At 34.8% G+C, this 12402-nt stretch overlaps 3 protein-coding genes across 3 annotated transcripts; all 3 read left to right on the forward strand.

Moving 5' to 3' along the window:
- Positions 1-214: 214 nt before the first annotated feature.
- LOC114755137 (putative disease resistance protein RGA4) lies at positions 215-1366 on the forward strand. The gene has a single exon (XM_028944012.1). The coding sequence runs from the start codon at positions 215-217 to the stop codon at positions 1364-1366; it is 1152 nt and encodes a 383-aa protein (XP_028799845.1).
- A 154-nt stretch (positions 1367-1520) lies between these two features.
- LOC114755138 (putative disease resistance RPP13-like protein 1) lies at positions 1521-2717 on the forward strand. Its single transcript, XM_028944013.1, has one exon. It carries the CDS (start codon positions 1521-1523, stop codon positions 2715-2717), a length of 1197 nt encoding a protein of 398 aa, XP_028799846.1.
- A 7723-nt stretch (positions 2718-10440) lies between these two features.
- On the forward strand, positions 10441-11850 carry LOC114755139 (disease resistance protein RGA2-like). The gene has a single exon (XM_028944014.1). It carries the CDS (start codon positions 10441-10443, stop codon positions 11848-11850), a length of 1410 nt encoding a protein of 469 aa, XP_028799847.1.
- Positions 11851-12402: the final 552 nt, after the last annotated feature.

A 12402-nucleotide genomic window follows, 5' to 3' on the forward strand; every position in this document is an offset into this window, starting at 1 on the left:
ATATTTGAAGAGGTAAAGTATTTCTTATGGAGGGCTGCCACTCTGATGTTGCGCACTTTGACAAATTTAGCTTACTTAAACGGCCAGTTGCAAGTTGCTTTTGAAAAAGTAAAAGGCATCCATTGCTATTAATACCCGAGTTGGAGTTTGCAGCATTACTCACCAAACCTACAAACTACGAATCATAAGAATTTCTTTCGCCCACACCAAAAAGATGGACGCCATTGCTGTGAATGTTTTTCAGGGACTGACCTCTTTGGCTCTTGAAGAGTTCAAATTGCTGTGGAATGCTAAACATGATGCAGAAAGCATGAAGAACACGATCCTTGCCGTCAGAGCTACACTGTTGGATGCAGAGGCAAGGGCCAACAATAACCATCAAGTCAGCTTTTGGCTGAAGAGATTGAAAGATGTCCTCTATGATGCAGATGACCTGCTTGATGGTTTGTCCACCGAAGCTTTGAGGAGGGGAATCGTGACAAGAAACAAGGTGGCAAAGAAGGTACGGATCTTCTTCTCAAAATCAAACCAAGTTGTTTATAACTTTAAGATGGCTGATAAATTGAGGGAACTCAGGAGAAGGCTAGATGAAATTGATAATGACAAGAAACAATTTCATTTCATTGATCACACTCCTAGGCCTCTGCCTGTACTTGAGGAACGAAAGCAAACATACTCTTTTGTGCAAGAAGATGAAATCATTGGGAGAGAAAAGGAAAAGGATGTGATTTTAAGTTATTTGTTAGACGGTGATGCGGAATCTAGTGTTTCAATTATTCCCATTGTTGGATTTGGAGGGTTAGGAAAGACCACACTTGCTCAAATTGTGTACAATCATGTGGATGTTCAAAAACATTTTGGGTTGCAAAGGTGGGTGTGTGTATCTGATGAATTTGATGTAAAACAAATAGCACAAAAGATTTTAGAGCAAAAAAGTTCAAAAGAGATGGAGGAAGTGCAACAAGATCTTAGACGATTAATAGAGGGGAAGAAGTTTTTGATTGTGTTGGATAATGTGTGGAATGAAGATGTTGAGATTTGGCATAAGTTGAAATGCTTATTAACCACAGGTGTAGAAGGGAGCATGATAATTGTTACCACACGTAGTGAGAAGGTGGGAAGGATGATGGGCACCTATTCGCCAATTATCCTTGAAGGTTTAGATGGTGAAACATCTTGGAATTTGTTTTGTAGTATGGCTTTCGAAGGGGGTAGAGAACCAAATGATAAGGAGTTGTTAGAAATTAGCAATGAGGTTGTAAAGAAATGTGGAGGAGTTCCTCTTGCTATTAGAGCTGTTGGAAGGCTTGTGTATGATAAAGTCTTAGAAGGACTAAGAGATTTGTCATACTTTAAGGAATTGTGAGCTTTGGAAGGTAGATAAGTTGGAGGAGAGAATCTTCATCGTGCTTAAACTCTCTTATGATCATCTTCCTTCACCCATGAAAAATTGCATTGCTTTTTGTTCCTTATTTCCAAAAGATTTTTCATTTCACAAGCAAACACTAATTCTAATGTGGATGGCTGAAGGATTCATTCAATCAACTAATCAGAAGAGGTGTGAGGAAGATCTTGGGAATGAATATTTTATGAATCTACTTTCAAGATCCTTCTCCCAAGATGTCAAAAGAGATTACACTGGTGACATAGTGGGATGCAAAATGCATGATCTCATTCATGATTTAGCACAATTTGTAGCAAAGGATGAGTATCTTCTCATTAAAGAAAAAAAAGAAGAGAGTACTAAAGACACAATTCGTCACTTGTCATATGATGTATTGAGAGAAGATTGGGAAGTTCCAACTTCCTTTCTTGAGTTTGAAAGATTAAGAACAATGCTTTTGCTCACCCATTCTTTTCTTTGTAGGATGGATCACCCTGTTTTTGATTTGGTTGCATCAAAATTGAAATTCTTACGTGTTTTGAACCTAAGTAATTCATACATGACCAAAATTTCAAAAAGCATTGGAAAATTGAAGCATCTAAGATTTCTTGATCTTTCATCTAATAATATCAAGCAGGTCCCAAGAACTATTACCAAACTCCACAACTTGCAAACCTTAAACCTCGGTTGGAATTCATCAATTCGGGAATTGCCAGCAGATATTAGTAAATTAGTAAGCTTGAGGCATCTTAATCTTACGTGTTGTAATGAGTTGGAACGGATGCCAAGTAATTTGGGGCAATTAACTTCTCTTCAAACCTTGACGAATTTTGTGGTAGATGAGCGGGAGATGCATGAGAAAAAGGCAAGTACAAGGATAAGCGAATTAGTTGAGCTTAACAACTTGAGAGGGAGTCTAACAATAAGTGGATTGAAACGCCTGAGGTCAAACCCTGAAGAGGTTGAGTCTGCAAAATTAAAAGAGAAGCGACATCTTCAAGCGTTATCCTTGTATTGGGACCCATTCCTATTTCCGAGTGGTGAAGTCTCTAAAAATGCCTCTGACGAATTGATTTTAGAAAGGCTTCGTCCTCATCATACCATCAAAGGTTTACTTATTAAGAGATTTTGTGGAGAAAGGTTACCAGATTGGATTGGAAATCTCGTGGAACTGCGATTCCTTGGGCTCATGGATTGCAGCTATTTGAGATCACTTCCTGAAGGCCTTCGTAATCTCAGATCATTAGAAACATTGAGCATACATGGATGCCCATTTTCGGCTGATGATGTTCGGCAAAATTTTCCTCATATTCCATATGTGGACATTATATAATATTGGTGGTTGGAGTGAATGCATTGCACGCCAAGCCCAACACATGCAATCCACCCACAGTGTAGTAATCTTTTAACAGAATAATGTTTGACTAAGCAGTAACATGCTCCTAATTAGTCCCTTTTTTATACATATGCTTTTATTTCATTACCTTTATTGTGGACGTTGGTGATTTGATATACTCCTCTGGTCCTATTTATAAGGTAAAGAGAGAAGACATTTTTTTGTCGTATTTACAGGGCATTAAAAGAAATTTTTTATATGGATGCACAATTTTACCTCTTATTTATTATTGTGTTGATTTTGTTTACATGAGATATCATGTATATTAAATAAGGATAAAGTTAGAAAGTTATTAAATTTTAAATGAGAGTTAATAAAGTTTAAGGTTTTTCTTAGTCTGTATGAAACATAGTGAAAGTGCCTTATAAATAGGATTAGAGGAGTAGTTGTGAGTCTCTTTCTAGAGTTAGTTTATTTCCTTTTAAGTTTTTTAATTAACATTCACATGTGATTATTCCATATTTTTCGCCTGAATACTTGATAAATACAATCACATTCTAAGCTTGTGATCTATCAATGTGTTCTTGAGAAAACTGTAAATGTTGATAAAAAAATTTAATGGTTTCATAACTAACTTTAACTATGTCAAGCAAAGTATCATCATGTGAAAACTTGTTCTTTTAAAATATTGGAATATATTATCAAATCTTGTCAATGCCATATTATATTTTATATAACCTGCAATACTTGATTTGTTTTTCCCCTTGGTTTTCTCGCCATTGATGTTGTAGTTTAGTTACATGTTCACTATACATGATTCCTAGCAACATATATGGCCATATTTTCTTTTTTGAAAAATAATTTCAGAAATATTTTAAATTAAAAATTATAGAAATTATATGGAGAAAAAAGTGAAGAACACTTTTGAGATCTTGGGCTCGTGCATTACAGGTATTTGATATCACTTCCTGAAGGTCTTCGTAATCTCGCATCATTACGATCACTGCTCATACGTGATTCCCCATTGTTGGTCGCTGATGATGTTCGGCAAAATTTTGCTCATATTCCAAAAGTGAGCATTATGTAATATTTGTGGTTGGAGTGAATGCATTGCACGCTAAGCCCAACACATGCAATCCGCCCACGGTGTAGTAAGTTTTTGATAGAATAATGTTTGAGCAAGCACCCTCACTAGTAGCCGGCCGCCAAAGCTCCACTGCTGGTAGCAGTCACCAAAGTTCAGGTAGGCTGCCATCACTGAAGCTTTGATAGCAGGTGGATGACCAGTTGCCTGAGTTCCAGTGGTCGGCAACTATTTTTTGTGGATATTTTTATGACTTCAATAATACGGTTAACACGTTTTTTAACGCTATTAACAAGTTTGGTATAATAGTTAACAACAGATTTTTAAAAAAAATTGAAAAAGTAACATTTTTTACAACTTTAATAACACGGTCAACAAGTTCCGTAATACTCCTCCGGTCCTAATTATAAGACCCAGTTGACTTATTTGAGGAGATTAAGGAAGTAAGTTAAATTGGTTATTTATAATAAATAAGTGTTGTCATTCTTAAAATATCCTTGCTAATTAAGTATATTGGCTAAAACTATCATTATTAGAAGGATTATCTTGGGAAAAAATGCATAAATATAAGAGACAAAATGAATTGGGGTCTTATAATTAGGACCAAATAAAAAGTCAAATGAGGTCTTATAATAAGGATTGGAGGAGTATTATTAACAAGTTTGATATAGTAGTTAATAACAGTTTTTTAAAAAAAATTTAAAAAGTGATATCTTTACAATTTCAGTAATACAATTAACAAGTTATATAATGATATTAACAACTCTAATAGTGCCATTAAAAAGTTTTCCTTATAAAGGTTGATGTTTTATTATAAGTTCCCTATCAAAGTTGTACATCAAATTTTTTTCATTTATTAGGTAGTCATTATGGTTATGAGAATTGTTGATATCATTACATGACTTGTTAATGGCATTATAAAAGTTGTTAAAATCGTTACATGACTTGTTATTTGGGTTACTGAAGTTGTAAAAATGTCACTTTTCGAATTTTTCAAAAAACATATTGTTAATTGCTATATCAAACTTATTAATAGTGTTACAGAATTTGTTAATCTAATTATCGAAGTTCTGAAAATGCTACTTTTTGAATTTTCTGAAAAATCTATTGTTAATTGTTATAACAAAGTTATTAATAACGTTAAAAAACTTGTTAATCGCATCACTGAAGTCATAAAAATCTCTAAAAAGACATTTGCCGGCCACACGGAGCTTTGTTAGCCAATTGTCAAACTGTAGTTGGAGCTCTAGTGATAACGACCCACCTCAACTCCGGCCACCGGCCACCGGTAAAGGTGCTTGGTATATTTTAAAAAAAAACAATATGATCATTTCAATAAATTTGCAAATCCTAATTTAGTCACTTTACCCAATTTAGAATTTTGCTTATTTAAGTGATCATTTGGGGATTTTGAAACATCATCTTGGTCTGAATCGTTGTTGCATTCGGACTATGCATACATTCTGTTATTGAGGAAAATGCAAAGGCAAATGACCGATGAGTGATTATTAATTGACACCAAATGAAAAGATGAATTTTTACCCATAATTTTTTGCATGTTTATTGATAGATAAATCGACTGACTTTTTGGATCAGAGTCTCTCTGCTCGTTAAAATATATATATATATATATATATATATCTCTCTCTCTCTCTCTCTCTCTGAGTCTCTTGCATTTTCAAATGAATAGAATCATACACATGTTGATTCGTGCATTTTGTTCATTTATTAGACCCCGTGCAACCAGCGCAGCGCTTGGTTTGCTTGCGTGTCGCGTAACTTGCTGGCGTGGAGGAATGGTCTCAGCCGCAAGGTCGCTGGTTCGAGACGCAGCACGAGAGAGAGCCTGAGAGGATCATAAGAGCAGTGTTTGGTTTTGAAAAGAAGGTTCTCATTATTTCCCTCTACGTGTTCAGAATGACAAAGCTGCTTGGAGTTTCAGGGATTACTTCCTTTGGCTTTGAATAAAAGTGCAATATGTGCACCTTCCGGGAAAGTCAGAGAGTGTGTTTCACTGGTACGAAATTCTGACTAAATATTGATGATTTAAATTGGGAGAATTACAGTGAAGTAAAAAAAAATTATAAAATGAGTCTTATGTTATTTCTTACTCTTAAACTTAGTATTACAGGCTGCTCAAGTTATTAATAGGACTTTTTAGTAATTATTTTTCTTATTTAGACTTGATTGTAATTCTTCCATTTAAATTTAACAAGGTGGAAATAGAAGAAAACCAGGAAGCAATGTTCCCTTATATGTGTGTGTGTGTGTAATTTTCCAATATGTACTACCTTCTATCTTAATTATAAAAGTTAGTTGACTAATTTGAGAAGATTAAAAAAATAAGTTAAGTTAGTTATTTGTAATAAATAGATGTTTTTCCTAAAATATCCTTGCTAATCAAGTGTATTGGCTAGAACTAACATTATTAGAAGGACTACCTTGAAAAAAAATACATAAATATGAGATATAAAGTGGATTGGGGTCTTATATTTAGGACCAAAATAAAAGTTAAACGAGATCTTATATTAAAGACCAGAGGTAGTAATATTCATGTAACTTTCACGAAAGTCATAGAAAATCACTTTCTAACAAGTCAAATAGTAACAATAAGTATTCATGTGTTATTAGCAAATTGACAGCCTATTGCTTTCTTTCTTGTTTTTCTTTCCTCTTTAGTCAAAATTTTCCCTGGGAGCACTGCGTTTCGAACTGGGGCTGTTCTAATATGTTAAAAAGACATGGAACAGAGCAGTCTTTGGTTTTGAAGATTTTTATATTTCTGCAACATTGATTTTTTTTTTTGGGGTTAATTTCTTTCTCATCATTGCATAGCCAGTGATGCTATAACATTTCCATTGGAATACTTGTCGATTACAATCAAATTGTAGGTGGTTTTTGTTTTTTGACTGAGCACATTCTAAGGTTGCAGTTTCTAACATTTTATGTTCTCCAGAAAAAAATTTAATGATTCTTAAATAGCATTAATTTTAATTATGTCAAACAAAGTAAAGGATTGTTTCAAAACTTGTTCTTCGGGGCCAAAAATGGAAAGTCAAATTAGTTAATATTTGCTTGCTGGATTTTTGTTGCGGGTTGCTAGACCGGCGTCCAGGTAGATTTATACTGAGATTTCTCAGGTAATTAATTTTCCTTCCTCTTCATTAAATCTTGTTGCTAATGTTTTTTTTTTCTTGGGCCTTAATAATGTTTGCGAATGATTGTAGGTGAAATATGGGGTATCCAAAATCACAATGACCTTAAAACTAATTCCTTTTGGGTCTAGAACAATTAAAAAGTAGCCCTCCCAACAAGTGTGATTTTCAGGATTCGAATTTATATTATTCTTCTTATAAGAGTTAGGTTGTTACTACCTTAACCAATAACTTATTGGTGCTATGCTCCCACTTTGATGAGAGGTATAATGCGGATGAATAACCAAAACAATTTAAATAAGGTTTGGGGGAAGACATAAAAAACACAAGAAGGAAAGAAAATGATGAAACGAATGAAAAGAAGCTACCTCCTATGTTCCTCTGCGTAGACACCACCGCTTGGAGTGTGAGTTGATTTTTTGACGTTGTTTCAATCTCTGTCAGAGGTTATTTGGCTCGGAATGCTTTTTAAATTTTCTGCTAGGGGCATAACTCCCAGGAAAGTCACAGAACATTACCTTCCAAGTTCCAACTCAATGATTTATTCAAACTGGGCTTGCAGCAACATAAATCAAAACCACAAATTAAACTAAAATCATAAAATTTACCAAAAAAGATGAACTCCATCACTGTGAAGTGTGAAAGTTCTCAAGGGACTGATGAAACTAGGCTGAAATCAGGCTGTAATATCTATAAGGAAAGGAGAGCGGGGGAGAAAATAAATGGATAATGAGTAGTTGAAAGATGCCACGCCTTAATTCAAAATCTTTAACATTTGATTTTATGAGTTCTTTAACTTGTGTGGCATAAGCCTTGAGACGATGACAAACAAAAAGTTTAACATGCTTTTAGAGTAACTGATATTTTGCCGTTGGCAAAAAAAAGAAACTGATTTTTTTGCCAAATGCCACTTTCAAGTTAAAATAACTTTTTGTAATTTCCGACTTCTAAAACAAAGTTTTCAACTTATTATCTATACAAGTTTATGTCAGACTGACCCTTTTTTTTTTTTTTAACACAAGCTTATTTAAATATAAATCCGAGGCATCAATTGACTTTTACCTCATCTTCAATCTGCAAGTCAATTGGGATAAAAATTACCTTTATCAATGTTAATCTAAGTTAGCCCTTATGGTAACTTTACTGATTGAGATACTTCCTACATTTGACTCAAATCCACTTATATTTAGACTTCCTACGTTACTCTAATTTAAATTTACAAAAATAAGATAAAATAAAAATCATTTTTATCACCATTAGTTCAAACACATCGTTTGTGAAAAATCTAGCATCGAGTGAAGAAGCAAGTGTGGTGAGAAATGGACCGGCGGCTCTAGTCTTATCCTTCCGCGTCAATGGGACCGGATCATGGAAACAGGTGCATGCATGTTCTTGTGGTCCTGTCGGGATTACTAGAGGGAGGATTATAATAAGATTCTAAATAAGAAAAATAATTACAAGGAATTGTTATTTTCTGTTCTGAAACTTGTTACTACCTCCAGTCCTTAATATAAGACCCCGTTTGACTTTTAGTTTGGTCCTAATTATAAGACCCCAATCTATTTTGTCTCTCATATTTATGCATTTTTTTCCAAGATAGTCCTTTTAATAATGATAGCTCTAACCAATATACTTAATTAGCAAGAATATTTTAGGAATAACAACACTTATTTATTACAAATAACTAACTTAACTTACTTCCTTAATCTCTTCAAATTAGTCAATTGGGTTTTATAATTAGGACCGGAGGTAGTATTATAGGCTATTTAGATTGTTATTGTGATTTTGTAGTAATTATTTTTCTTCTTGGAGACATTATTATAATTCCCCCATTATCAGATAATGATAAAGATATATATGGCTGAATTTCAAACTAGACCCATACAAAGTTACGAAAACTTACAAGGCATTCTTTGCTATTAATACATAAGCTGGAGTTTGCAGCGAATACTCGCCAAACAGTGAAGAAGAATCCAATCTTCCAAAGTCTCTGAACCTTGAAGCCCCTTCTCTTTCTTAATTGTCACGCCTCTTGTTCCTCTTTTGCTTATAGTAAAAGATAAATGTCTACATTAAAAAATTTAAGAAAACAGATTATCTTACTCATCAACAATACAAGTTATTCTTCATTTTTCTCCCAGTCCCTACACATATTTATACGCATACACATACATATATAACTTATACACACACACATTATAAAGACAAGCGATATTTGAGAATGCAAAAGGGTTATTTGAAAGTATCGGGGAAAAAAGTTCAAATTTTCCGTTGACTTTTATAAACTAGAGTAAAGCCATTTTATAACTTAGCCGACATGACTTTTTTGGGGGGGGGGGTTTAAGCAATCGACAGAACTTAAAAAGAGATTGTCGTGTGGTGAGAATTGGACGAGCCAGCCAACATTCTTATCCCTTTTGAGTCAATGTGAATTGGAAAAGGGAGCCTGATAGTGATTAAGATATGGTTGAAATTTCAAACTAAAGCCATGCTCAACAACTTCCTCAAACACTGCTCAACTAATATAATCAATATATAAATTCCAGGCTTTAATTTATTTGTTTTTAAATATAAATGATACGATCAATGAAAAGAAGCTTCTCCCTATCTTCCTTTACGTGTTTAGAATGACAAAGCTGCTTGGACTGTGATTTGATCTTCTTGTTAATCCCTTTCAGGAGTTCCTCTTTATCTTCCGAGAAAGTCACAGAACGTGCTCCCTGTTACGGAATTCTGACTAAATATTGATGATTTAAACTTAACCAGTTAGCAAAGTTCTACTCTCTCTCTCTCTCTCTCTATACACATATATATATATAACTAATTAATTTTTGTACTATGTATGTAACTTCCACGAAAGTCATAGAAAATCTCTTTCCAACTCGTCAAAGATAGTAACAATGAGTGTTCTTTATTTGGTTTCTTTGTTTTCATTTTAATGTAGTTAAATTTTTCCTCGGAGCACTGCGTCTCGAATTAAGGATGTTCTACTACTAAAAGGACATGGAACAGAGCAGTGTTTGGTTTTGTAGATTTTTATATATCTGCAACATTGATCTTTTTTTTTTTTTTTTGGTTTATTTCTTTCTAATGAATAATACAGCCAGCGATGCTATAACATTTTCATCGGAATACTTGTCAAATACAATCACATTATAAGTTTCTTTTTTTTTAACCTTTTGACTCAACACACTCTAAGGTTGTAGTTTAAAGATTAAAGATATTAGTTGAATTAGTTAATATGATATTTATATATAGCACTTGCTCTGTATAGAGAGTACAAAAACAGAGTACCCAATTCATCAACAATACAAGTCAATTATTCTTCATTTTTTTTATCTATCGGTTCATATTTGCAAGTTTGCTTCTGAGAAAGTAAAAGGCATTCTTTGCTATTTGTATGCAAGCTGGAGTTTGCAGCAATACTCACGAAACCCACAAACTAAAAATCATAAGAATTTCTTTCACCCTCATCTAAAAGATGGATGCCATCGCTGTGACTACTCTCCAGGGACTGACCTCTTATGCTCTTGAAGAGTTCAAATTGCTGTGGAATGGTAAAAATGATGTAAAAAGGATGAAGAACACTATCCGTGCAATCAGAGCTACATTGTTGGATGCAGAGGCAAAGGCCAACAATAACCATCAAGTCCGCTTTTGGCTTGCCAGACTCAAAGACGTGCTCTATGATGCAGATGACCTGCTGGATGATTTATCCACTGAAGTCAGGGGAATGCTAGATGAAATTGATAATGACAAGAAGCAATTTCATTTGATTGATCACCCTCCTAAGCCTTCACCTGTACTTGAGCAACGAAGGCAAACATACTCTTTCGTGCATGAAGATGAAATTATTGGGAGAGAGGAGGAAAAGGATATGATTTTACATTATTTGTTAGACAGTGGTGTGAAATCTAGTGTTTCAATTATTCCCATTGTTGGATTTGGAGGGTTAGGTAAGACTGCACTCGCTCAACTTGTGTACAATCATGTGGATGTTCATAAACATTTTGGGTTGAAAAGGTGGGTGTGTGCGGGCAATGAATTTGATGTAAGACAAATAGCTCAAAAGATTTTAGGGCAAGCAGATCCAAAAGAGATAGAGCAAGTGCAACAAGACTTTAGACAATTAATAGAAGGGGAGAAATTTTTGATTGTGTTGGACGATGTGTGGAATGAAGATGTTGGGATTTGGCATAAACTGAAAAGTTTCCTAACCATGGGAGCAGAGGGGAGCACGGTAATTGTTACCACACGTAGTGAGAAGGTGGGAAAGATGATGGGCACCTATACGCCAATTATCCTTAAAGGTTTAGGTGGTGAAAGATCGTGGGAGTTGTTTTGTACAATGGCTTTCGAAAGGGGTAGAGAATCAAATGATAAAGAGTTGTTGGCAATTGGAAAGGAGGTTGTAAGGAAATGTGCAGGAGTTCCTCTTGCTATTAGAGTTGTTGGAAGTCTCGTGTATGATAAAACCTTAGAAGGAATAACAAATTTGTCATACTTGAGGAATTGTGAGCTTTGGAATATGGATCATTTGGAGGAAAGAATCTTTGGAGTGCTTAAACTCTCTTATGATAATCTTCCTTCACCCATGAAAAACTGTGTTGCGTTTTGTTCGCTATTCCCAAAAGCTTTTGAATTCAAGAAGCAAATGCTAATCGAAATGTGGATGGCTGAAGGATTTATTCAATCAACTAATCAGATGAGGGGTGAGGAAGATGTTGGGAATGAATATTTTATGAATCTACTTTCAAGATCCTTCTTTCAAGATGCCCGAAGAGATTTGTATGGTGACATAGAGTCATGTAAAATGCATGACCTTGTTCATGATTTAGCCTCAGTCATAGTGCAATTCGGGAATTGCCTAGAGATATTGCCAAATTGGTAAGCTTGAAGCATCTTTATCTTGGTGGTTGTGATCAGTTAAAATGGATGCCAAGTGGTTTGGGGCAATTAACTTCTCTCCAAACCATAACAGATTTTGTAGTAGGTGACCAGGCCATGCACGAGAGAAGGGCAAGTGCAAGGATAACTGAATTGGGTGAGCATAGCAACTTGAGAGGGAGTCTAACAATAAGCGGGCTGAAACACGTGAGGTTAAACCCTGAAGAGGCTGAGTCTGCAAGATTAAATGAGAAGCAACATGTCCAACATTTATCCTTGTATTGGGATGCATTCCACTCTCCATTTGGTGAATTCTCTAAAGATGCTTCTGATGAATTTATTTTAGAAAGGCTTCGTCCTCATCATACCATCAAATTTCTATGAATTAGAAGATTTTGTGGAGAGAGATTGCCGGACTGGATCGGAAATCTCGTGGAACTACGGTATCTTGAGCTCTCTTATTGTGAGTATTTGACATCACTTCCTGAAGGCCTTCGTAGTCTTCAATCATTAGAAACATTGATCATAGAGGGATCCCCATTGTTGGCTGCTAATG

The sequence above is a fragment of the Neltuma alba genome, unplaced genomic scaffold (genome assembly GCF_004799145.2).
Source record: "Neltuma alba isolate B1F8T4 unplaced genomic scaffold, ASM479914v2 tig00010231_pilon, whole genome shotgun sequence".
In the NCBI taxonomy this organism is placed as follows: Eukaryota; Viridiplantae; Streptophyta; class Magnoliopsida; order Fabales; family Fabaceae; genus Neltuma; species Neltuma alba.